Here is a 23,972-nt window from a genome sequence, read left to right as displayed (position 1 = left end):
CACTACACTTTTCTACATGGCGTTTATTCCAGTTTAAAATTCTGATCATATGAAATAATCCTTTATATGATAAATATTGTTGCTGCTGGGCAATGGTGGCATGTTACAAGATGGCCAACAAAGATAAGCAGTATTCATCATTTTGCTCATATAGTGCATCTTCTGTCTCCTTGATTAAGCCCCTGTCCAATGAATTATGATTTTGTTATAAGGTGTTTTTGCACGTGAGGTTACTGACATTGACAAAGGCTAGGAGACCGAAACGCGTTTGTGAGTTTGATTTTCCTTGGGAGCACAATATGAAATAAATTATTTATTGATTTTAATGAGCCAGCAAGTGCGCAGCATTGTCTTTGTACTGTTTGTCAAATATATATATATATATATATATATATTCACTGAAAAAACCATAGGTTTCACACATGTTATAGTTAGCTGGACATTTTACTGATAAAAAACCAATGAAATTCCCCCGTTATAGTTACTGTAGGCAACTATAACTCACGCGACCGTAATCCTCTGCTGATGCTAATACTGTATTTAGACACTTATTTGCCCATATCTTCTTCCATTAAATTTTAGCTATACATATATTACAAATATTTTTTTTTCATAAAGACACATATGTCATCAGCAGAGGATTACGGTCGCGTGAGTTATAGTTGCCTACAGTAACTATAACGGGGGAATTTCATTGGTTTTTTATCAGTAAAATGTCCAGCTAACTATAACATGTGTGAAACCTATGGTTTTTTCAGTGAATTAACAAGGTTTTTTAAATGCTATTTCCTAACTATAACGTGTGTGAAACCTATGGTTTTTTCAGTGAATTTGTACGTTTTTTTAAATGCTAAGTTACTTTACGCCATTTGTGGCGTGCGCGCCCACTTAACGCAGTTCGTTCCGTGCACGGTTTTTATCAACTTTAATAAGCCCTGTACATTTGGTGGCCTTCGGCCACCAAAAGCACAGGGGGTGAGGTCAATGTGGATAGTGTTTTTTTTATTTCGATTTTATAATTTCATGTTGCCAAAATTACGTTTTTTTTCTCTATTAATAAGCCCTGCACATTTGGTGGCCTGCGGCCACCAAAAGCACAGGGGGTGGGGTAAGTGTGGATAGTGTTTTTTTTATTTTTATTTTTTTACCGTAAGCGTACGGTAAGCTTACGGTAAGCGTACGGTAAGCGTACGGTAAGCGTACCCCGCGAAATTGCCGAAAAAAAAATAAAACCGTTTTTGCTCTTGGGGGATGTTTGGGGACTCCCTCAACATGACTATGTGGGAGGGAGTTGTCAAAACAGCCCCGTAACATGTTTTTGGCCATCATGTTTGATAAACAACACTCAGTGCGAGAGACAAAATGGCGGACGCCGCTTCCTGGTTTCGGCCGATTCGAATGTTTACTAAGATCTAAGAGCCAATCAGAATCGCGCTCGCGCACGCCACCGTAAGCTTACGGTAAGCGTACGGTAAGCGTACGGTAAGCGTACCGTAAGCGGGCTCAGATATATATATTGATTTAAAGGCTATTTTCTCAGAATCTACTGAACAGATTTACACCAAACCTACAAAAGGCACTTCCTTGACCTAGGGACTACCTCTCTGCCAAATTTCTAGTAATTCTGTTCAGCCGTTCGGGCTGTAGCTCGTTCTAAAGGTCCTATGGAAAAATGCATGGGAAAAACGCGTTTTGGGACCCCCCTTTTATCTCAGCCCCCGCTTGACGAATCCCCCCGAGACTTTCAGGGTAGGAGCGGAGCGTAGCGCCCCACCTATTTTGAGAAATTCGCGAGGATTCGTCGACCGGCGCCAAAGTTATTCAAAATAGAATGTTGAGGTTTTCCTATGGAAACGTGGTCCTAACTACAACTACCTACTGGCGACCGCCAGTAGGTAATATATATATATATATATATATATATATATATTTATTTTTTTTAAATATATTTCTTTTTTTAGGCGAGAGCCGCCCGTCATGGCTGTTTATTTCTCTCATTCTCGTTTATGTACAGGGTTAGCCGAAATCTTTTGATGTCACTAAAAGTCTGTACACACACCATACACAATCACACACTTTTTTAAGGGGGCTTTTGGCCAGCCTTCTTCATCCATTGGTCTAGTGTTGTCTTATTCACATATTTTCCAGTCTCTACAGGGGCAGTTGGTCAGCCCACATCAGCCATTGGCTAGGTTCGCTGTGAGTGATGACATTTTGCTCTTCAACAAGGAGCACACCCACATTTAAAGTAGTTTCCTTAATACCTGACACTACTATCACAACCAGTGATTTCTGAGGCCAAGAGCATATTTTGCCTTGTATACTTAAGCAGGCAATCAAGCAATCGTCATTTTCATATTGGTCTATTCTCAGCCGCTCCCCCAACAATATAATGTTACAAAAGCAGTGGTGAAACAAAACAAGAATTGACAAAGGAATTCAGACTGGTGGCCAAACCCAGAACTGTTGACTTTGCCAATGCCTGTTAATTAATTTAATTATTGATCTGTCTTTTGTCTGTGGACCTTTCTTACTCACCGACCTACCTAAATCTAACTTGAATCCCATCATAGTAGCAGTAAAGTAAACTAATCTGTGCAGCACAAATAGCTGCACATAAAAAAACACACATATGGGCCCATTAGTATGGCGGGCGGACTGAGGGTGCTGGGTTCGGCCGCCATACGTGTGGCGGTCCCGCACCACTGATTAGGATGCACCCGCCACCCTGGCGGTCGCAGTCCGCATATTTGACATTGCTGCGGGTGCTGCTGCCGCAATGCCAAATTGACATGTTGCGCATTCCCATGCACAACTTGGCAGGCACTGTGTGGTGCCTGCCACCTTGTGCATGGGAATGCAGGGAGGTACCATGGGTTCCCCCAAGTGCACCACCCCACCGCCTCTGGGGGCCCGCAATGGGCCCCCAAAGCACATCCCCGCCAGCCTTTCCATGTTGGCATCGCCGCCATGGAAAGGCCTTTTTAACCAGGCATCATAATATGGATTGCGGCGGACGGACTTTCCATCCGCAGCGATGCCCTCCGGCATAATAATATGGCAGGGGGTAAATCAAGTTGGCATTATAATAACCCCCATAGTGTCTCTCCAGTCTTAAAATCTCTGAATTGGCTTAGATTGGATAAGCTCTTCATACTCATAAACTGCATTACATATAAGCTGTACACTAAGCTATACATCCTAGGGTGCACTCCAGAAACTGCAGAAGCAAAGAAAGATTGATTCTTGAAATCCTTAAATACAGCATGCAGAAAATAAACTGTCCTCTCCAGAGCAGTACCCAGAATCTTAAATTGCACCCCCCCTTTAGAACTGAAAGTTTTCCCCCAAATACATTTTCTTTCAGGGACAAATTAGAAAAACAATTATCCTGCCGATGAATACTTCTGACAATCTGGCTCTACAGCTACTTTATCAAAATATTGTATTACTAAGATCAAATTAACAAATACAGTTTTCTGTTACGTTTGTACTCTCCATTTAGACTAAATTAATATACATGATACCTTAGTGATGCATTTTGTTTGAAGTTTGATCTTTCTCTGCAGTTGTAAAGTTCTCTGACACCATCCTAGTGTGGTCCACGTCACATAAAACGTAACATAAATAAATAGATAAGTCTTTAGCTCATATTAAGGGGGAAATTAAAGTTATGAAATGAATGTGTTACTCAGGGTCTTTAAGGCAGAAGAAAAATATCCCCTCAGCTTTTAGGATCTGGGACCATGCTGCATATGAGTATGAAACACATGTTATTTGTTCCACTTGGATTCGAGCTGGAATAATTTGATTAGATATTTTCAAAAGCGCGCGTCTTGGCGCTGCACTAATCAAAGTTTAAACAAATTTAGACCAATTGCATACTGTTTGATTTTAATCCTTTAAAGTTAAATAGAAGCTGCAAATGTATAAGGTAAAAAGACTTGTTATTCAGAAATCAATATTTGAAAACTTTAATGCTGTGTAAGATTTTAATCCGGTACCACTGTTTATTCAAATTGTTATAAATGGAGAAATTGTCAGCTACTACCATTTACAAACTGCTGGGAAACTCCTCAATTAAGGATCTGTCCTTAGGGTCTTTAATGCCTGAGATTCAGACATTAAGGACCGAATAACAGATGCTTTTAGGTTTATTTAGCTGAATTATAAATTCAGCACTACAGTTGACTTTGGGACTAACATAAATACATTAGATTACACCTCTAAAAAACTACAATATAGTGGATTTCAAATTGGGTTTGTTGGCCAGTAGCAGATGTTGGGATGGTAGTCATCATGGCAGTAGTATGATACATGTGTTTTTTGAGGACAAGAATGTGTTTTACATTTGCAGTAAGTCTTTTAAGAACGCTGTCACAATTTCCAAGCATATTATTATTCTCTGCTTTGTTCATGGATTGGGCGCACTCAAGAACCTTGCATGACAGCTTTGAATAAGCTTGAGGATATGAAAAAGCAACAAACTCCCAAGCAGGGATCAATGAATTATTGACCTATCTTCGTAAGCATCTTTTGAGAAGCTGTAATGAAAAAAAAAAAAGCCACTGGTCATATTTTTGCGTGCTTACCTTCCTGTGTACTGTCCCCATTCACCACATGTAACAGCTGGCAATACAATCCCACATGTTAACTGGTGTTTGTGATAATTTTGAAATATATGATGACTATGTTTATTACTTTACCATATTTGTCAGTTGCACAGTAGTCTCATACGCTAGTATAAATGTGTTTTAAAATTTTGATGACAACTTTAATTTTTTCTGCATGAACGTGTAATTTAATTGTTATAAATAAAAATAAAAAAACTGTTTCGTAAAAGAAATTGTCAGATCGTCTTTGCCTATGATGCTTACTCTTTTATTTGTGAGAGCTTAGCTCGTCAGATCACATTATCCATGAATGTATACAAGGTGGATGTCTTTGGTGAGATAGACGAGTAGTATTTGGGGTTGTTAATATTATATGTAATACAAGATCTGACACTTTCTTCTAAAGCTATTTAATGCGCGTCATGAAGGGCAGCTCTTAGTTCACATCACTAGCGTATGCAAGTTACATCTGTCTTTATTATGTCTTTCAGGTTAACATTGCTGTACTCTACCATAGTTTTCTTAGCAAGAGAAGCATTTCGCAGAGCTTGCCTAAGTAACGATAAAAAACAAAACTGGACCCAGACTGTGAATCTGCTGTGGTTGACGTACGTATTTCTTCTCAAATGTCATATTTTCTACTAATTAACCATGTTGTTGAAAAACATAAATTGTATCAAACAGCATTGTCTGTTCATGCATGAGACTCACTTCTGTATGTTATCTCTACGATTAGGATGTATCAGAAGAGGGCTGGTGGAATAGATGTTCTTCTGAAAATTCATCCATTTTTACTTTCTTTTGTAGTGTACCACTGGGTGTGTTCTGGTCGCTCTTCCTTGGTTGGATCTGGCTAGAAGTACTTGAAGTTCCAGATCCTGATACAATTCCGCATTATGGGATTGGAGTGTTGATGTTCGGCCTGTCTGCAGTAGTAGAACTTCTAGCAGAGCCCTTTTGGGTTTTAGCACAAGCACATTTGTTTGTTAGGCTTAAGGTACGTAAAAGATAAACATATTATGTACCTGCATCCTGAGAGCATTATGTGGAAAGCTAAACACAAATCTAAGCAGCAGGAAAACATTTACAAAAAGCATAAGTATTTATTCAGTTTTATGCATTTGAAGTCAATATTAGTCAGTTCAATATCCCAGACAATTCCATAATTATGAATAACAGAATTAGCACATCAGACCATTAGCAATATGAATATTTGCTCCTCAAGATTTTCCTTTTCTCATTTAGTGTTGGTTCCTCACAGCTGTTGCCTTGGTGTCAGATCCTTTTCCTTCCTCCCAAGTTCCGGAACCCCTCACCTGCCAGCATAAGGAACATCTCTAACCACCTGCAATACCAAAAGAAGTTGAATACTTGACGCCTAATTTTATCATTTACCTGTTCCTGATCTCATTTTTAGTGCCAGGATACTAATTGCTGAGTAATTGATGTTCTTTCATTGATTCATTCAATACTTAATGTATATCTAAATGGGGCTTTGTCTAGTCAGCAGTTCTTACTATTGAAGGTTTTAAATTAAAAAAAAAATCATTTACAATTCTTATTTCGCATTTTACAAAATGTGACTCTACTTATTAGGTGGTCATCTCTCCAGCCTTGCCAGATTTTTCCGGATGGTTCTAATTTACTTAAAATTATTTGTTTTCAGGTCTATTCAAGCTAGTGTAAGACGGTTTTCAATATATCCTCAGCACATAAGGTTAATAAGTTTACTGCTTTTAAAAACATTACAGTAGTAAGAATTGTTGTCTTTGGTTCCTCTCAAAGGATACAATATACACCTTAATTTCTATTATCTATTTGTTTCTTTTTGATTCTAGACCAAAGCAGCTGTTCATGTTTAGTGATATGTAAGGAATATGACCGTGTTGCATACGTTAATTTTCCTTTCACTGTTCCTTATTCTTGTAAGTTGTATTTAATTCCAAAACATTATTAAAGTCTCTGTGTAAGTGTTACAGGTGGCAAAAGTGAAGGGCTTGTGCTTAGTAGACTAGTTGGACATTGCATTTATTTTGGAACTTCTATAGTTCTTCTTTTCTTAGGTTGGGTAGTACTGGTCTTGGTGATGGCCATTCTGAAAACATTCTGTCATGTCTGCATATTCTTTGCCTGCTTTTGCTACCACATTACATTATGAGTAACAAATTGAGTGTTGAGAATGTGTGTGATGGGAAGTAGAAACAACAGAGGGGCAATGAATATACTTTAAAGTAGAGCAAAATATATGGTGTAAAAAATCAACTCCTGCGCAAGGGGTGAGCAGTTATATGGATGGAGGACTGCAGTCAAAATATTTAGTGGGGCAAAAAGCTTATTACTAGCCATAGACCTTCATTAAGCTTTGTCCTAGTCGGTTTCTGTTAGCTACTCCTTATTCCAAGCACTATCCTTTTTTACCTTACAGCATATGTTTTATGCTCTTTTATAGGTGGTATACCTTCATAGCTCATACCACCTCATGTGCAATCCTTCTCCCGTACCTTCTTCTTATACCATCACTTATATCTTTCATTACTTTAACTGTAATCCAAATTTCAAGTCACCCATTATTGTAACAATATTACCATCCCTTAAAACCCTAAACGTTACATCAATCTTTACACTCTTACTACATCCCTAACCATAATACCTTCCCTCACACAATCGCATACTCTACTTCTAATTTTCACCCCTCAAGTTAACCAAAATGAAACAATTCATGACTTGTGCCTCAACTCCGTCTTTACTAGTTATAAAGGGTTCACCTAAGGGCTTTAGATCTGCATAAAAATGTAATTCCAACAAAAGGGAACCGCCTTTCTCATGCTTAACGATACCCTTTATTTTAAGAACGAAGATAGCCTTTTAATCGCTGTCTGAATTTCCCATTAACTTTGTTGATCCTCTGTAAAACGCTTTATCTTAGCTGGTGTCAAAGAAGACAACGCACTGACCACCATCCTGAGGGATGTTCTTGAACCTTTTTCATCCACCAGCGCCCTCAATCAGCTGTCAGTTGTTGATGGCATTTGATAATGTAGGTTATTTTCCTCTTTCGGCTTAAATCCTGAGAGCCCTCTATTTGGAGGCATGTTTCCTCGATGTGGTGTTGTGGAGGATCAAAGATTGTACTGTCAAGAACTTTACCAACTAAAGTTGAGGTGGACAAAGCTGGTTGGAGTTTATCCATGCTACCGTGATGTCTGCTTTATGTAGGAAGATTGGTGCTAAAAGGCATATTACTTGAAGTGAATCATCGAAGCATTATAGGCTGTAAACCACGATTATAATAAAAATAAGACAACATGTTTGGAAGATTGTTAGAAATAACACCTCTTCAAGACCGCTGCAAAGGTTGACAATTGGGTGTGCTGACAGATCTCCAATCACTGCCACCAATCTAAATTAACTGTTCGACTTTTTCAGTCTTCGACCTGTTTAGTATTTTAACATAATTCACTCATGAATCCCAAGATTAACATCTGCCTTCTCTCTGCTGCAGTACCAAATTGTTCAGAGTAGACCATATTAATCCTGGTGTGCCACAAATATCCTACCTGAGGATCTAAGTAACAATAACCCTGACAAAAATACTTTGCAGAAGGTGACTGAGAAAATAAAAATACCTGAAATAAACTAATTACTATGAAGTTTAGTTTTGATAGGCTGTATGATTTTTCTAAAATAATTTTTCACATTATTTTTTTTTGTTTAGTAGTCCCTGTGACATTTTACAACCATGCTTTTAGTCACCCTGTTTCTGACCACCCATGACACATATGTTGATTTTCTCTGTAACTTAACACCCTTCACAAAATTCTCAAACTTTGCTTCCAGCTTCACATGCTGTTACCGGCCTGGTCCTTGTTTGATGTTTTTGTAATATATCCCTATTGTATTTTGTTATTTATTTTTTGTATTCCTCCTTTTTAACTCCTGGCCCTTCACCAGTATGTCCCTTCTCCTCTGCCATGACTGCAACCCTCTGGGAATGAGAGGGGAAAACTTGGGATTGCTTTGCTTTCCATGCACAAACCAGCCTGCATAATGTGGATGTTATGTTTTTTACGTAATTTTGCCATTGATAATTTTCAGTTTTCTTTTTTCTTTTTCTTTTGCCTCGTTTTCTTCTTTTCTACATGGATATTTCTACTTAATACCTGATGCTCAGTAGAGATAGCTGCATTTCTCACATGCTGATCCTGACAGCATGTTTGGGCATCTTGTTTCAAGAAGGAGGACTTCGAATAAACTGTTTGTGGCCGCTGATCATCAAGCATGATTTTAGTAGCATATTAATATTGTCAGTAAACCATTAAAAGCACATAATAAGTCCTCTAATGTTGGTGATGTCCTGTGAATTTTTCACAATAAACACCCCTGACTTTCATTATGAAGCAGATTTTAAAATGCATTTATATAAGTTTCATTATGGTTTTATTATTTTAAGTTAAAGTAATAAAGATTTCCAACATGCTGTTGGTTGACTTGAAGAGTAATGGCTAATATCGGATATTTTGTGCCTGTATTTCTCAATCCTGTTTCTGGATAAATAATCTATTTTTCTTTATGATTGTTTTTGTTAGGTTGTTGCCGAAAGCCTATCTATAATTTTGAAATGCCTTTTGACCGTTCTTTTGGTTGTTTTACATCCACACTGGGGACTTTACATTTTCTCTTTATCTCAGGTAAGCTTAAGTTGCAGAAATGTACTAAACATTCAGGTTTCATTATTCTCTGAATTAAATTGTTGTGTTCACTAAAGATTATTGATTTCGGTACCCTGTGTAGTACTTTTCACTCCCCAATCGAAACACTTCAGGTGTGATTAAGAGTGTGGTGGGTGTGTGCTCCATTGCATATGTGACTTGTATCCTGTCCACCATATATCAAGTGCCATAGAACATAATGCACTTGTATTAGGGGGGGCAGGATATCTGTCACATTGCGAAGGAGTAACCAATCTGCCAAACCCTTATCAGGCCCTTAGTATCTTACCTGTCATCCGCTTATCTTCATGTTGACAAATCACTTTGGGTCTTCTTACGTGTTTGCCGGTCCTCCTGCAGCGCCGCCATTGTGATGTCCACAGGAGGACCACCAACGCCGCGGTGCGCCCTCCTGCTGGATTACGATTGCAATCCATGGCGGGAGGGCAGTGCTGCAGCAGTCTCTCGGAGGTGGGCTGTTAGGCTCATAGAAGAGCCTGACATGCAGCCCACCGCGGTGACAGCGCCTGCAGCACGTTCCTACACGGTGTGGAATGCATGCCACACCATGCAGGAAAAGGGGTGCAATTCTAGGGGGGCACACCATGTGCCCTCTTGCATTCACCCCCAGGCCGAGGAGCAGCAGAGGGTCCCTGTAAGGGCCCTCTTAGTTGCCTCTCCGCCACCCTTACCATGGCTTGCTCATTGCCATGAAAAGGGCAGTGAACAGGCAGCTCAGAATATGCTTGGTGGTGCCGCAGCGGCAATGCCAGCATATTCATGCTCCTGACTGATGCACGACCGCCGCAGGATCCTGGATCCCTGGCGGACGCAGTGGCGGTCTGACCACCAGACTCTTAATACTGCGGACGGGCCTGCAGTGTGGCAGTGGCCAGACTGCCATCACGAGTATGGAGGTCCAATGGTCCGCCGTACTCGTAATAAGGCCCTTAGTCTTTCTGTGTTTGACTATGAATGTGCAATGTAAACATTTGTGATACTAAAAAAGACTGGCAATTGACTAGTTCTGTCTCACTTATTTGCTTCTGTTCTCTTTTTCTTCACATGCATGAGATCTGGTTTAACCAAACCCCTCACATGTTTTATATATAGCACTTCATGTGTTAAATGTTTCTGCTGTAATGAATAACTCTCTGTTTAAAGCGCTCCACTGTTCCTTAGAGGTAGATAAGCTGTAATACAAATACCTAAAATAAATAACAACAAAAATATAATCTAGGTTTTGCCCTTTAATACAGAAATACTAGCTGCTATATAAGTACTCCTAGCCTTCAATGGGAATTAAAACCGTGAATTCTGCAGTATATCCTAGATCTAAATTATTTGAGACACATTTGCCACGTTTGGAGAACTAAGGTTAAATGGCTGGAAGTCTTAGTCAATATTCCTTTTGAAATAGCCTTGATCCACTAATTTTTCAGCTGAAATAGTTATCTCTATGAAAATCAGTGTTGCATGAATATTTCTAATTGTGTATTGTTGCTTGCATGTATAACAGAATGTGAATGCTGGTAATGTTATTATTATGCCCACAGTTCTTAAATTACAGTTTTACTCATGGATACGTAGAAAAAAAAATATATGAATGTACATTAGTAATTTACAGAATTTATCCAGTACCATGTAGGAAAATAAGTATTTGTTATCAATTTCAATGATGGTGGCCTGCAAGTGACGGGAGATCACCACCTGTAACTGTGTTTAAATAAAGATGTTGTTTTTGAGTGCAGCTCATTTTCCCTAAAGGAAACAGAACTGTGTTAAAAAAAAGTATCATTTATCTTTATTAACATTTCACTGACAGTTGGCCGTGGTCCACTGGACACCGCCTACTCTCCTTGAAACGATCTTCAGGATTCACAAAAGGTAAGAGGTTCAAATGGGACCTCTTCCACATTGTGAATCAGATACCACGTCTTTGACGTGCCGGTATATGACCAATGGTTTGCGATTGATTGATACATTTATCGCCAACTCCTACATAGGAGTGGCACACCCCTTTCATGCCCCTCGTATTTGCCATTACGGTAGGCTGCCAAAGACCTCTTAAGCGTTGTACAAGCCATTTTGCCTTCGCAAACCCTGTGATATTTTTTGAATTGCAGGGTTTGTGATCTCATAAGGGTCTTGTACATTAGGCGCTAAATATTTAAATTATAACGTGCACTAATTCGGTTGAGTGCAAAACATCTCTTAGTGTTAGGTGAGCTTTGACCACTGTCCGCATTGGTCCTCTGCGCTCTCGCAACCAGGGAACAAAAGTGGAAACTACTTTGGGGTGTAAAAACAAACACAACCAGCAAAAGGAAATTAAAGAAAACTAGAATCATAGGCAGCTCTTGAAGATCGTTTTTTTAACTTCATAGCACCGTCTTGGAGGCAGTGTCTATGATCCTTAATGACTGCTTCCCTGAGTAGATGTAGGCACATAAATGGAGAGATGGCCAGTGTGCCCTAAACAAGAATCATCTGACACAACGCCAATTGTGAAGACAAAAGAGCATATGAGCATATAGTTGACACAAGTGGCCTAAAATTTATTTCAGGCAAAGCTTTGAAGTCAGGAAAGTAAATATCATAAAATAGCTTTTGTGAATATGCTGTCTTGGCTTAGTCGGAGTTGTTGGTCAAAATTTGTGATGTCAACAAGGCACACCCTCTTTGATGATGAGCTTGCATTGTCTCCTTTATATGTCAGATCCTCGCAAAGCATCAGCTTGCCTTATTCATTGAGTTTATTTTCTACTTCTATGTGAGTAAGGCATGCATCCCTCAGCATGAACAGTGCTCCATCCTTCAGTCCTTTGTGGAATCCGATAGGCTCCAGTATTTCACAGAATTGGGATAGCTGTGGACATTTAATCTGGAGACAGTTCCATTATGTATATTGTGATATTGTGGCCTCTGGAGTGCTCAGATTGTCGGTTGCAACCTGATAGGTCTGCAGCTCGGTTGTGGCTTCTTGGAAGACCAAGTGGTAAGGAGTGGGGACACCAAGCATGTAGTGAGTAGACAAGCCAATAGGGGTTAGCGATTGTATGGACCCATAGCTAACCCAACATTGGCAGAAACCTGAACTCCTGATGGAGGATTGTATTCCATGAACTTTCACATCAGTGGAAAGGTGTTGTTACAGAAGTGGATTCGTTTGTGAACAGTAACATAATGTATCTTTTTCCTGCGTGCCTAATCTCATCCATTCCAGCCTTGCTTGCTAGTGGAGTTTTGATCACCTCAAGACTTTCAAATATATTTTCAAGTTTCTCTGGGTATTGTTTGCTGTGATAGAATGTATAATACCGTAGAACACATTTTACTAAAAAATATAAATTCTTATTGAATGACTGGGGCGCTTGTTAAATATAATTGATTGTTTACACAACACTGTATAACAAGCTGTTGTGGCTACACCAGTTAAGTAAGCAAGGGATCCAGAGTGTCACGGTCTGTATTAACTACACAATCTGTAAGTGCACACAATTTAACCAGAAGGCGATATAATATATAGGTATTATCTTCCTGAACTGCCAGCCCTTTAGAGTTGACCTAGTATCCCAAAATGTGTGGTTTGTGTGAAATAACTCCTTGTTTTGCACATTAGCATTATCTAAGATGCCGTTGGCATGCATAGGCCTAAACTTTACTGTCCGCAGAAATCACATATATCGCATGATGAGCATCTGTTAAAATTAACTTAATACCATGTGCAGGAGCTGCCCAATTGGAAAGATGCACTGTTGGAACTATCTCAGCATTCTAGTTTCCATGGGGAAACGCCTGCAGTGTTTAACATTTCTCAGATGCGCATAGCCTATAATGCATCATGCTTTTGAGTACCTCCGATCACTTTTAAAAGATTTTGTAGGAGAGTGGGATCTGCACTTATGTTGCCCCCACTTTTTTTCTGATGTATACATTGGTTTCTGGCTATAGCCTGGCTGGGTCCCTGCTAATCAGGGACCCAGCCTCTCTAAACGACTTGGTGTGCATATTAGATGCACTAGTGATTGGATACTGTGGTACCTTATGAACCCCTAGTATATGGTACCTTAGGTACCTAGGGCATAGGCACTTCACAGGCCTACCAGGGGCTTCAGCATGTATTATGCCACCCCTGGGAAGCTGACTCAATCTGACACCTCAGGCCTGCTACTGCAGCCTGTGTGAGGTAGTGTTAGCACTCCTCACAGAGATATAGGTTTCTATATCTCACAATACACACACATATAAACCTATCAGCCACCCCTATGGTAGGCCCTATCAATCCTGAGGGCAGGGTGCTTGGTTTACAATGTGAGGGGGTGCCTCTGCCTGAGCAGGGCCCCTCTGCAGCTACCAGAGTTTATTCTCTATGTCTGTTTGTGGATGCGGTTAAACCATATACTCTTAAGTGCATTAAAATGCTAACTTTGAAATTACTGCATCAAAACATGTCGTGTTTGGCGTCAAACAACTTGGAATCATACCCCCACATCAGTCCATGATGTGGGAACATGATCCCACCCTTCTAGAGGGGACGACATGTAAAACGATAGAAATCCTATAGAGCCCTGGCATCACAAAATGGATGCCACCAGCTCCGACACTGGGCTGCCCTCCTGCTGCTGACTGAAACCCGCAGTGGAAGAAGCCCAACAAAAGGCATCCTGTCACAGGGAGGTGTCACCACCTTCCAGACAGGATTTAGTGTATTGGGGCTGGGTGGGTGCACTCCTAGAGTGCTCTGAAGTCCTGCGCTGGGGAAGCAGTAGGCTCCTCTGTGCATATGCCAGCTCAAACCAGTTCAGGGGCTACCTGTCCCTACTCTGGCGCGAAACTGGACAAAGGGAAGTGGGAGTAACCACCCCCTCCCCTGACCCTCCTAGAGGAGTGGTCATAGAGCTAGTCCCTCCGCTATCTTCACTATAAGATAGCAAACTTTGCCATTGCAAATCAGATAACCCTGGACGACGTTCTACAAAGAAGAATCCTGGCCCTTCGACATTCCACTACCTTTGAAAGACAGAAGAATCTCCCTTGTAGTCAAGGAGTGACTCCCCTGCTTGGCAGGCACCAAAAACCTTAATCAACGGTTGCAAACTTTCCCGCTCCCGCCGTAGTTCGAAGTCCCTGCTGCCCCAGAAGTGGATTTCCTGACTTCTCGACGGCCATTGTGAGTCCCCAGCAAAGCTGTGGCGAGTGGATCCCTCGAGTGACGAGGAACAGCAATACCCGGGGACCGTGCACTATTGTCGAGTGCAAACCCTTCACGACGTTCCACGAACTTGTGCATTGGACCATTTGTGGCCCAAGCCTCCAGCAGGTTTTGCAGCGAAAATCAGAGGCCTGCCCCGTCCCGAGTGACCGTGGGCTCCTGTGAAGCATTTCCTGAAGAGGCGTCTTCACCTTCACTTGCCCATTGGCTAGTGGGTCCCCCGAAGACTTCCTTATCGACTAAAAGGGCTCCCCTGGTTGCTCCAGGCCTGCCTTCACTCACCCTCGCTAGGTGAGTCCCTCAGACCTTGCTGGTCTGCATCATCGACCTTCTTCAGTTCACACGAGACTTGCAGTTGCCAAGGCTTGTTGGCTCCAATCCGGTTGCCGACACTGCAGTCAGCTGCAGACGTCGTGGGACACTCCGAATCCAGCTGCTGGTCATCGTCAATCCCTCCTGGATCTCGTGAGCGACGAGTCAAAACACCATCGACGACCTGAAATCACCCGACATCTGTGGCCATCCATCTTCCTGGCCACCGGTCACTGGCAAGTGACTTTGAACACTGTCCCTTCAATTTTTAGGTCTTCTGCATCTTGAATCCACCCTTGGATTCCACCGGACACTTCTTCAGTCGACGCAAGCAGCAAGTCTTCTTTGGTCTCCATAGAAAACAGCGACGCGACCCGACACCAAAAGACACCTATACACCCGGCTTCCCTGGGTGAGGTAACTCTTGCACTCTGGTGCCCTAGTGTGTGTTGGCCCTCGAAGTACTTACCTTGTAAGTGGCTTGCTTGTAGAGTTCCTCGAAGTACCCTAGAACTTTAAAAATCAAACCACGACTTGCACTATTGTAATCAATAGGGAACCCGCGGCTGTGTTCACACACTGCACGCGTCTCCCGTGGGCCTGTTACTTACCTGCTAACACTGCAGTAGTGAAGCCCCAGCGATTTCCCCCAGGCCCTAGGCCTTGTCATTTTGCAAGTCGACATTCTTACACCATTTTCTTAGTATATGGTCTGGTACGCCCCTAGGGCTCCAGCCATATTTGTGCTTAATTTATTGTGAAACGTTGACATTTGAATGTGTATCTGGCTTCTAATCTCATAAAGAGATTAGTAGACTGTGTCTAGTAATAAATACATATATATTTGATATATATACCTGTGTGGTGTCCTTTCATTTGGTAATTCAAGAGATTATAAGGTCAAACAAGCTGCTTTACATTCCTCTGAAACTTAGCCTGAAGGCTGCTCTCCACAGCTACCACTAGGATAGCTTTCTTTAAAAGGTTGTCTTAAACCTATCTACCATAAGAGTCGAATTGGACTGGTGCAAGGTGGCCACTATAACTAGTGACCAGCATATGCCAGGCCAACTTCTCACATTGGTGGGCAGCGTGTGGGATTCCAGCTTGCCATTGTTTTACCAAAAAATCTCTATTTGAATTACTAACTGAAAACCACTAAAGTTACTCAAGGTACATATAATGTCAAGCGTAGTATCAATAAGTTCTACTGAACTTAGAGCTGTTTGTGAAGGGATAGCACAACCTTGCTACAGCTCAAGCTAGGTTCAGTAGGCCACAAACTAGTGTAGGTAGTGTAACACTGCATAACACTAGAATGTCCTTAAGGGGTGGAGCCAGTGGGTCCACTCAACCTCAGTATAAGGACATGACCTTTGACTTGAAGGCCATGTGTGTTGCAAGACACCTGGGGTTAGGACAGAGTCCCTCCACACAACACCTGATAAATCTACTTGTAGCAGATGATCTTAGACTGGCTCTAGAAGCTGGTGGATCCGGATCAGGGGGTGGGTCAACCATAGTCTCTGGGTCTGATGATGAAAATCAAGATGACCTGGAGTCTGTGATTGAAAGGCCAGATCCACAAGGATCTGAACAGGACAGATGAATTCTCCCTAAGAGAGTTGGCAGAGTGGAAGAGAGGCCTAGGTCCCCTTCAAGGGAATCTAACCACCCATATCACTCTGACAAGGATTCTGTCCATCAGAGGAACTCATACTTACATAGAGAGACCTCCTCTGAAAGAAGGTACAAGATGCTCCAGTATGAGGAAGCTAGGCTTGCCAGCAGAACCAAGCAATTGGCCTTAGATAAAGAAGCCTTTGAGCTCCAGAGAGCTTCTAGAAAAGAGGGGTTAGATACCCCTGGTGTCAGCAACAGTGTCCCTAGAGGCAGAGATTACATTCCAGACCATAGGAACCTGTCCAAGGTTGTTCCTCCCTACCAGAGTGGGGATGATATCCACAAATGGATAACTGCTATGGAGAGGGCCTGTAAAGTTCAACAGGTCCCCCAGAAACAGTGGGCAGCAATCTTGTTGCTCTCCTTTTCTGATAAAGGTAGAGACAAGCTCCTCACTGTTAGAGAGGAGGATGCTAATGACTATGAAGCCCTGAAGAGTGCATTAATAGATGGATTTGGCTTAACCACTGAACAGTACAGGTTGAAGTTCAGAGATACCCAGAAAGCACAGACTCAGGATTGGACTGACTTTGTTGATTGTGCAACCAAGGCTCTAGAAGGTTGGCTGGTTGGTAGTAGAGTTACTGATTTTAAGGGATTGTATAATCTTATCATGAGAGAACAGATCCTTAATAATTGCCAAAACCAGTTGTTGCATCAATACCTGGTGGACTCTGATCTGACCTCTCCCCAAGAATTGGAAAAGAAGGCAGACAAATGGGTCAGAACCAGGGTGAGGCAGAAAACCCAGTACCAAGGGTGTGACACTAAGAAGCAGGATCCTAAAGGCTCAGATAAAGGTGGGGATAAGGCAAAAGACCAGAAGTCTTCACAAGGGCCCCAAAAATCTGCATTTGGTGGGGATTCACAGTCTACAAAGGGAAAAGGCCAAAAGAAGCCCTGGTGCAAATTCTGTAAACAGAAAGGGCACTGGACTTCTGATTGTACCAAGTCCAAAGACCAAACCACCACCACTCCAGCCCCTAAGGCACCTGTTCCCCCTAGTACAGTTATTGGTGGAGGTGGTAATCAGAATAAGGGTGTAGTAGGGTTGACCCTGGGTTCTGATGTGGACTCTGGCCTAGTCAGAGTACCAACACAGGCATTGCTAGTTTGTGAGGGAGACCTTGATATGTCCTTCCTAGTGAGCCCCAGTAATCTGGGCAAATACAAACAGCAGCCTATCATAAATGGCAAACAGGCTTTGGCATTCAGGGACTCAGGTGCTAGTGTCACCATGGTGGCAGAGGATCTAGTGGACCCTGCACAGATCATCCTGGGTGAAATGTACCAGGTTACCAATGCAAGCAATGTCAGGACCAACCATAGTCTGGCAGTTGTGAATTTCTCCTGGGGAGGGGTAACTGGCCTCAAAAAGGTAGAAGTCAGTGCAGACCTTCCTGTCGAATGTTTGTTGGGCAATGATCTGGAGACTTCAGCCTGGTCTGAAGTAGAATTATGGACTCATGCTGAGATATTGGGCATACCTGCAGAGGTGTTTGCTGTGACCAGGTCACAAGCCAAAATGCATAAAGCTGAACCAGCTCTGGATCCTGAAACTATGGACCAGATGCTACCCAAGAGGAGGAGCAGTAGGGTTAAGGCTGTGCCTTCCCCTATGTCTCAGTTTTTTAAAACTGCAATCATGAATATGTATTAATTGTGCTCACTCACCCCCGCATTGCCGCTAATCACTCACGGGGCATCCTAGGGAGCTCATCGTCCCCCGGTCCGTCACGGCTTGTTGTGCCGATTGAACGGAGGGGACGTGACTCCTCCCCCTGCACCTTCCCTCACTTCCTGCCGCCTGCCCTGACCCGCATAAAGCTAGATGGGGACACGGCCGCGCAGCGGACGCCCGCAGCGTGCGTGCCAAAAGCAAGCCCGTCTGCGCCCGTCCGCGGTCGTAAGGGTCCAGGGGCCAGAAACTCTGCCCTTTCTCTAAAATACTCCACTACGGAGCTGAGAGAATTACATGGGAATCAGGAGATTGCTACCCATATCCGCCTCTGCTTAGCTGAAGCAGGTATTCTCAATTACAGAACCACCTTCCCTGAAGTTCTCCCCAGTCACAACATCGACACATCCATTACAGTACTTCCTTCCAACACCCCCAGTAGTCATGGACAAAGGGGACTCTCAGTTATATACCTAAACACACGATCTATGGTAAAACACCAACTCGAGATCTTCCAACTCTTACAGTTGGAAAGGCCTGACCTACTTCTCCTCACGGAAACGTGGCTCACCGAAGAATCTATGCCTGACATTCTGGCAGCCCTACCAGATAACTATTACTTCCTACAAACTAACCGCCCCCCAGGAAAAGCGCGTGGTGGAGTAGCAGCCATCATCCTTAAGGACCATCAGTTTAAGACACTGGAGATTAAGGGTGCGCCCTCTGTTGACAGCCTAGTTTTTGAACTGGAATCCCCCCAGTCATCCTTCACCTGCGCTCTCTTTTATAGACCCCCCTGCTGCATGCCCACTTTTCCCCAGGCCTTGGGAGAAATGATCTCCCATCTGGGGATTGTCCACGCCAGACTCCTTATCATAGGTGACTTCAATTACTGGCCTTTAGACGCTATGGAGAGCGTCAGCTCTATCGAACTAACGGATCTCCTGTCGGGTATGAACTGCACCCAGCACGTGCAGGCACCCACCCATATCAAGGGACACATTTTAGACCAGGTCTGGACAGCCAACATGACCCCCTCGACCCTCTTGATCTCTCCGTGCACCTGGTCGGATCATCACCTTTTGTCCTTCACTCTCCCGGATGTTCAGCCCAATAAACCCAAACCGACTAAAAATCACAAGTCAAGGAACTGGAAAAACGCTAATATTGATCATTTCTGCTCTCGTCTTACTTCCACAGCCCCTATTGCCACAGAGTCAATCAACGTTCAGGCCACAAATCTTAAGTTATGGCTTGAATCAGCCAGTGAGTGCGCCGCCCCGCTTAAGTACACTAAAACTATCAGACCGCATGACGCTCAGCGATGGTTCTCCGCGGACCTAAAAACTAAGAAGCTTGCACTAAGACAAGCGGAGCTTAGGTGGAGACTTCACTATTACTCAGTTGACAAAAACATCTACACCAATCTACTAAAAGAATATAAAACCTCCATTCTCCAAACCAAAATGGACTATTTCTCAAAGAAAGTCGTGGACTCTGCTAGCAAAGCCAAAGATATCTTCTCCATAGTCAGCGAGATATCTAAACCTGATAGAATAGTACCCAAGCTAATCCCCTCTCAACCCCTTTGCGACTCACTCAACTCATACTTTATGGATAAGATCACTGCCATTAAAGCCAGGATTTCGTCCTCTAGCACCCCTGTCAACTCTCCTAATACCGGGGACTTGTCACCCCTGATGACCCTGTTTCCCCAAATCCCCTTGGAAACCTTTCTGGGTCTACTAAAAAGAGTTGGCTCGGGGTCACCAACAGATTGCTGCCCCCTTATGTCCTCCAGGAGACCTTCTCCAGGTGCCCTAACCACCCTCTCTCTCTTCTAAACAAATCACTGGAAGAGGGCATAGTCCCCGACCTCTTTAAAACTGCAAAAATTATCCCTATCTTGAAGAAACCAGGTGCTGACCCCTCTACCCCTGGTAACTACCGCCCTATCTCGTTACTACCATACCTCGGAAAGGTCTTAGAGGCCTATGTCTCTACACAATTAAGTTCCTTTTTCGAACTGCACCACATCCTGGACCACCACCAGGCCGCCATTCGACCCTCTCACTCCACAGAATCTGTCATCCTGACAGTCAGGGACGACCTTAGAGGGGGCGCTGATAGAGGGCTTACCCAGGCCCTGGTACTCCTGGATCTGTCTGCAGCTTTTGACACGGTTGACCATAACATCCTTCTGGACCGTGTCAACAATGCCGGGATCCAGGGCCTGGCTCTAAAATGGCTCTCCTCCTTTCTCAGCAACCGATTTCAATCAGTCCGCCTCGCCAACCTCTCTTCAAAGAAGATGAAACTCTCCTGCGGAGTTCCTCAGGGCTCTTCCCTCTCCCCGCTTCTTTTCAATCTCTACCTCCTTCCATTAATCTCATCTCTTCGGGACAGGAAAGTCGTAACATACAGTTATGCGGATGACCTCTAGCTGGTTTTTAATATCAGTCTCCACCCTTCCTCGTTAACCCACTTCCAAGACACTATGATCTTCATTAGCGAATGGATGAATGGAAACCAACTGAAACTCAACCCTGATAAAACGGAACTAATCCTCACAGGCGGACCTGCTAACCCATGGAACTCCAACTTTTGGCCATCCTCTTTAGGCAACCCCCCTGCCCCGGCCAGCTCTGCCAAGAGCCTGGGAATATTGGTCAGCAACGACCTATCGATGAAAGCTCAGATCAGCTTGGTGGTCTCTGCCGGCTTCTTCCAACTACGCAGAATCAAGAAAATCAGCAGATTCCTGTCTCAAGAAGTCTTGACTTTAGTAATCTTAGCTCTGGTAATCTCCCGACTTGATTATTCCAACTGCTTCTACGTAGGCATCCCGGCATGCCAGCTTAGACACCTCCAACTTGTCCAGAACCAGGCTGCCAGATTGATTTTCCATCAGCCTAGATGGCACCGTATTCAGCCTCTGATGAAAGGCCTTCACTGGCTGCCTGTGGCCATGCGGGGTCTTTTCAAACTGGGATGCACTATCTTCAAATCCCTGCACGGGAACAGTCCAGCCTTCATCTCATCTAAAATCATGCGTTACGTCCCCAATCGCTAACTCCGATCCGCCCACCTGAATTTGCTAGTCACACCCACATTTAAACGCAAAAACTGGGCGGTGCTTGCTTTGGAGTATTGGCCCCGCAGTTCTGGAACTTGCACCTGCTGGAGTTAAGGACAACCACCTCCTATGTCTCATTCAGAAAACTGCTGAAGACTTGGCTGTTCTCTCAGGCCTACGACAACTAGCTCTCTTCTCATCCGCTGCCTCATGTCTCTCTCAGCGCCAAGAAACCGTTGGTGAACGTACACTTAACAAATTCCCTGTAACATAACATAACATAACATAACATAACAGATTCCCCTCCTGAGGGAGGAGAAGCAGATCCTGAAGAAGGAACTGCCCCAGAGGGACTTGAGCCTGATCAGGTTGAGTTCTTTGGGGCAGGGGGTCCTTCCAGGGAAGATCTGAGTAAGGAGCAACAGTGCTGCCCCTCTCTTGAACCCCTCAGACAGCAAGCTGCTGCTGAGGCTGCTGGGAGTGCTAGTGGGTCCCATAAAGTTTATTGGGATGAGGGACTCCTATATTCTGAGGCTAGAGATCCTACCCCTGGAGCCACCAGGAGGTTGGTAATACCTCAGAAGTTTAGGGGGTTCCTCTTGACCCTAGCACATGACATCCCATTGGCAGGACACATGGGCCAAAACAAGACCTGGGACAGGCTTGTCCCTCATTTTCATTGACCACACATGTCTGAGGACACCAAGGAGTTTTGTCGCTCCTGTGTTACTTGCCAAGCCAGTGGCAAGTCAGGTGGCACAACAAAGGCCCCCCTGATACCACTACCTGTGGTGGGGGTTCCCTTTGAAAGGGTAGGGATTTATATTGTTGGTCCCCTTGACCCTCCAACTGCATCTGGGCACAGATGTATACTGGTGGTAGTGGATCATGATACCAGGTATCCAGAAGCTATACCCCTCAGGACTACCACAGCCCCTGTGGTAGCAAGAGCCCTCATTGGAGTTTCCCTAAGGAGGTCATATATGACAGAGGTACAAACAATGTCAGGATATCTAAAAGCAATGTGGAAGGAGTGTGGTGTCAATTACAAATTCACTACTCCCTATCACCCACAATGCAATGGGTTAGTTGAGCGATTCAACAAAACCCTAAAGGGAATGATTAAAGTCCTCCCAGAAAAGCTTAGGCAAAAATGGGACCATTTACTTCCCTGCCTTCTGTTTGCATACAGGGAGGTTCCACAGAAGTGGGTTGGCTACAGCCCTTTTGAGCTTCTGTTTGGGCACCCTGTCAGAGGACCCTTATGTCTAGTGAAGGAGGGATGAGAGTTACCTCTCAAACCTCCCAAACAGGATGTGATGGACTATGTACTTGGTCTCCGCTCCCAGATGGCAGAGTACATGAAGAAGGCAACTAAAAACCTTGAGGCTAGCCAAGAATTACAAAAAGCTTGGCATGACCAAAAGGCTGTCCTGACTGTTTATCAGCCAGGCCAGAAAGTGTGGGTGTTGGAGCCTGTGGCCCCAGCAGCTCTCCAGGACAAATGGAGTGACCCCCATACAATTGTTGAGGAAAAGGGAGAGGTCACCTACTTGGTGGATCTGGGAACTCCCAGGAGCCCCCTTGGAGTGCTCCATGTCAACAGACTTAAGCCATATGTGGACAGGGCTGACATGGGCTTGCTCATAGCAACTGATGAGGACCAGGAGGAGGAGAGTGACCCTCTCCCTGACCTGCTCTCACAGAACCCTGATGATGGGTCAGTTGATGGTGTTGCTTTGGCAAGCAGTCTCACTGAGCATCAGCAAACTGAATGCAGACAAGTTCTGCAACAGTTCAGACACATGTTTAGCCTGACCCCAAGTCAGACTTACTGGTGCACCCATGAGGTGGACACTGGAGACCGTCTGCCTGTAAAGAGTAAAATCTACAGGCAACCTGACCATGTCAGGGATTGTATCAGGACTGAAAATGTTGGAACTAGGTGTTATTGAGCCTTCAGATAACCCTTGGGCTAGCCCAGTAGTCCTTGTACCTAAACCTCATACCCAGGGCGGTAAGAAAGAAATGAGGTTTTGTGTTGACAACAGAGGCCTCAATGCAGTCACCAGGACTGATGCCTATCCAATTCCCAGGGCAGATGAACTTATAGACACTTTGGCCTCAGCCAAGTATTTTAGTACATTTGACCTAACAGCTGGCTACTGGCAAATCAAGTTAGCTGATGATACCAAGGCCAAAACAGCATTTTCAACCCCTGGTGGGCACTGTCACTTTGTGGTAATGCCCTTTGGTTTGAAGAATGCACCTGCCACTTTTCAGAGGTTGGTGAATTAAGTTCTGACTGGTATGGAAACCTATTGCTCAGCTTATCTTGATGATATTGCTGTCTTTAGTTCCACCTGGCAGGATCACCTGGTCCACCTCAGGAATGTTTTGGAGGCCCTTCAAAAAGCAGGCCTCACTATCAAGGCCACTAAGTGCCAGATAGGGCAGAGTCAGGTTGTGTACCTGGGCCACCTTGTGGGTGGAGGCCAGGTTCAACCATTGCAGAGCAAAATCCAAACCATCATGGAATGGGTAGCTCCAACAACCCAGACACAGGTTAGAGCCTTTTTAGGCCTGACTGGGTACTATAGGAGGTTTGTCAAGGGATATGGATCTATAGTGACCCCCTTAAATGATCTGTCCTCTAAGAAAATGCCAAAAAAGGTTCAGTGGACAG

The 23,972-nt window shown here is 43.7% G+C and overlaps 1 protein-coding gene across 1 annotated transcript in view; it reads left to right on the top strand.

Annotated features, from left to right (window-relative positions):
- The window catches only part of RFT1 (RFT1 glycolipid translocator homolog), an 83,197-nt gene that overhangs the window by 5,715 nt on the left and 53,510 nt on the right, over positions 1 to 23,972 (top strand). The window contains exons 3-5 of the mRNA XM_085624543.1: positions 5,105 to 5,221; positions 5,421 to 5,610; positions 9,200 to 9,301. Of these exons, the coding sequence (XP_085480669.1) occupies positions 5,105 to 5,221; positions 5,421 to 5,610; positions 9,200 to 9,301 (409 nt within the window). The remainder of the gene's footprint in view (positions 1 to 5,104; positions 5,222 to 5,420; positions 5,611 to 9,199; positions 9,302 to 23,972) is intronic.

This window comes from Triturus cristatus, chromosome 9, assembly GCF_964204655.1.
Source record: "Triturus cristatus chromosome 9, aTriCri1.1, whole genome shotgun sequence".
Classification (NCBI taxonomy): domain Eukaryota; kingdom Metazoa; phylum Chordata; class Amphibia; order Caudata; family Salamandridae; genus Triturus; species Triturus cristatus.
The sequence above is the reverse complement of the archived record's forward strand: the minus strand, read 5'-3'. Positions and strand labels throughout refer to the sequence as shown.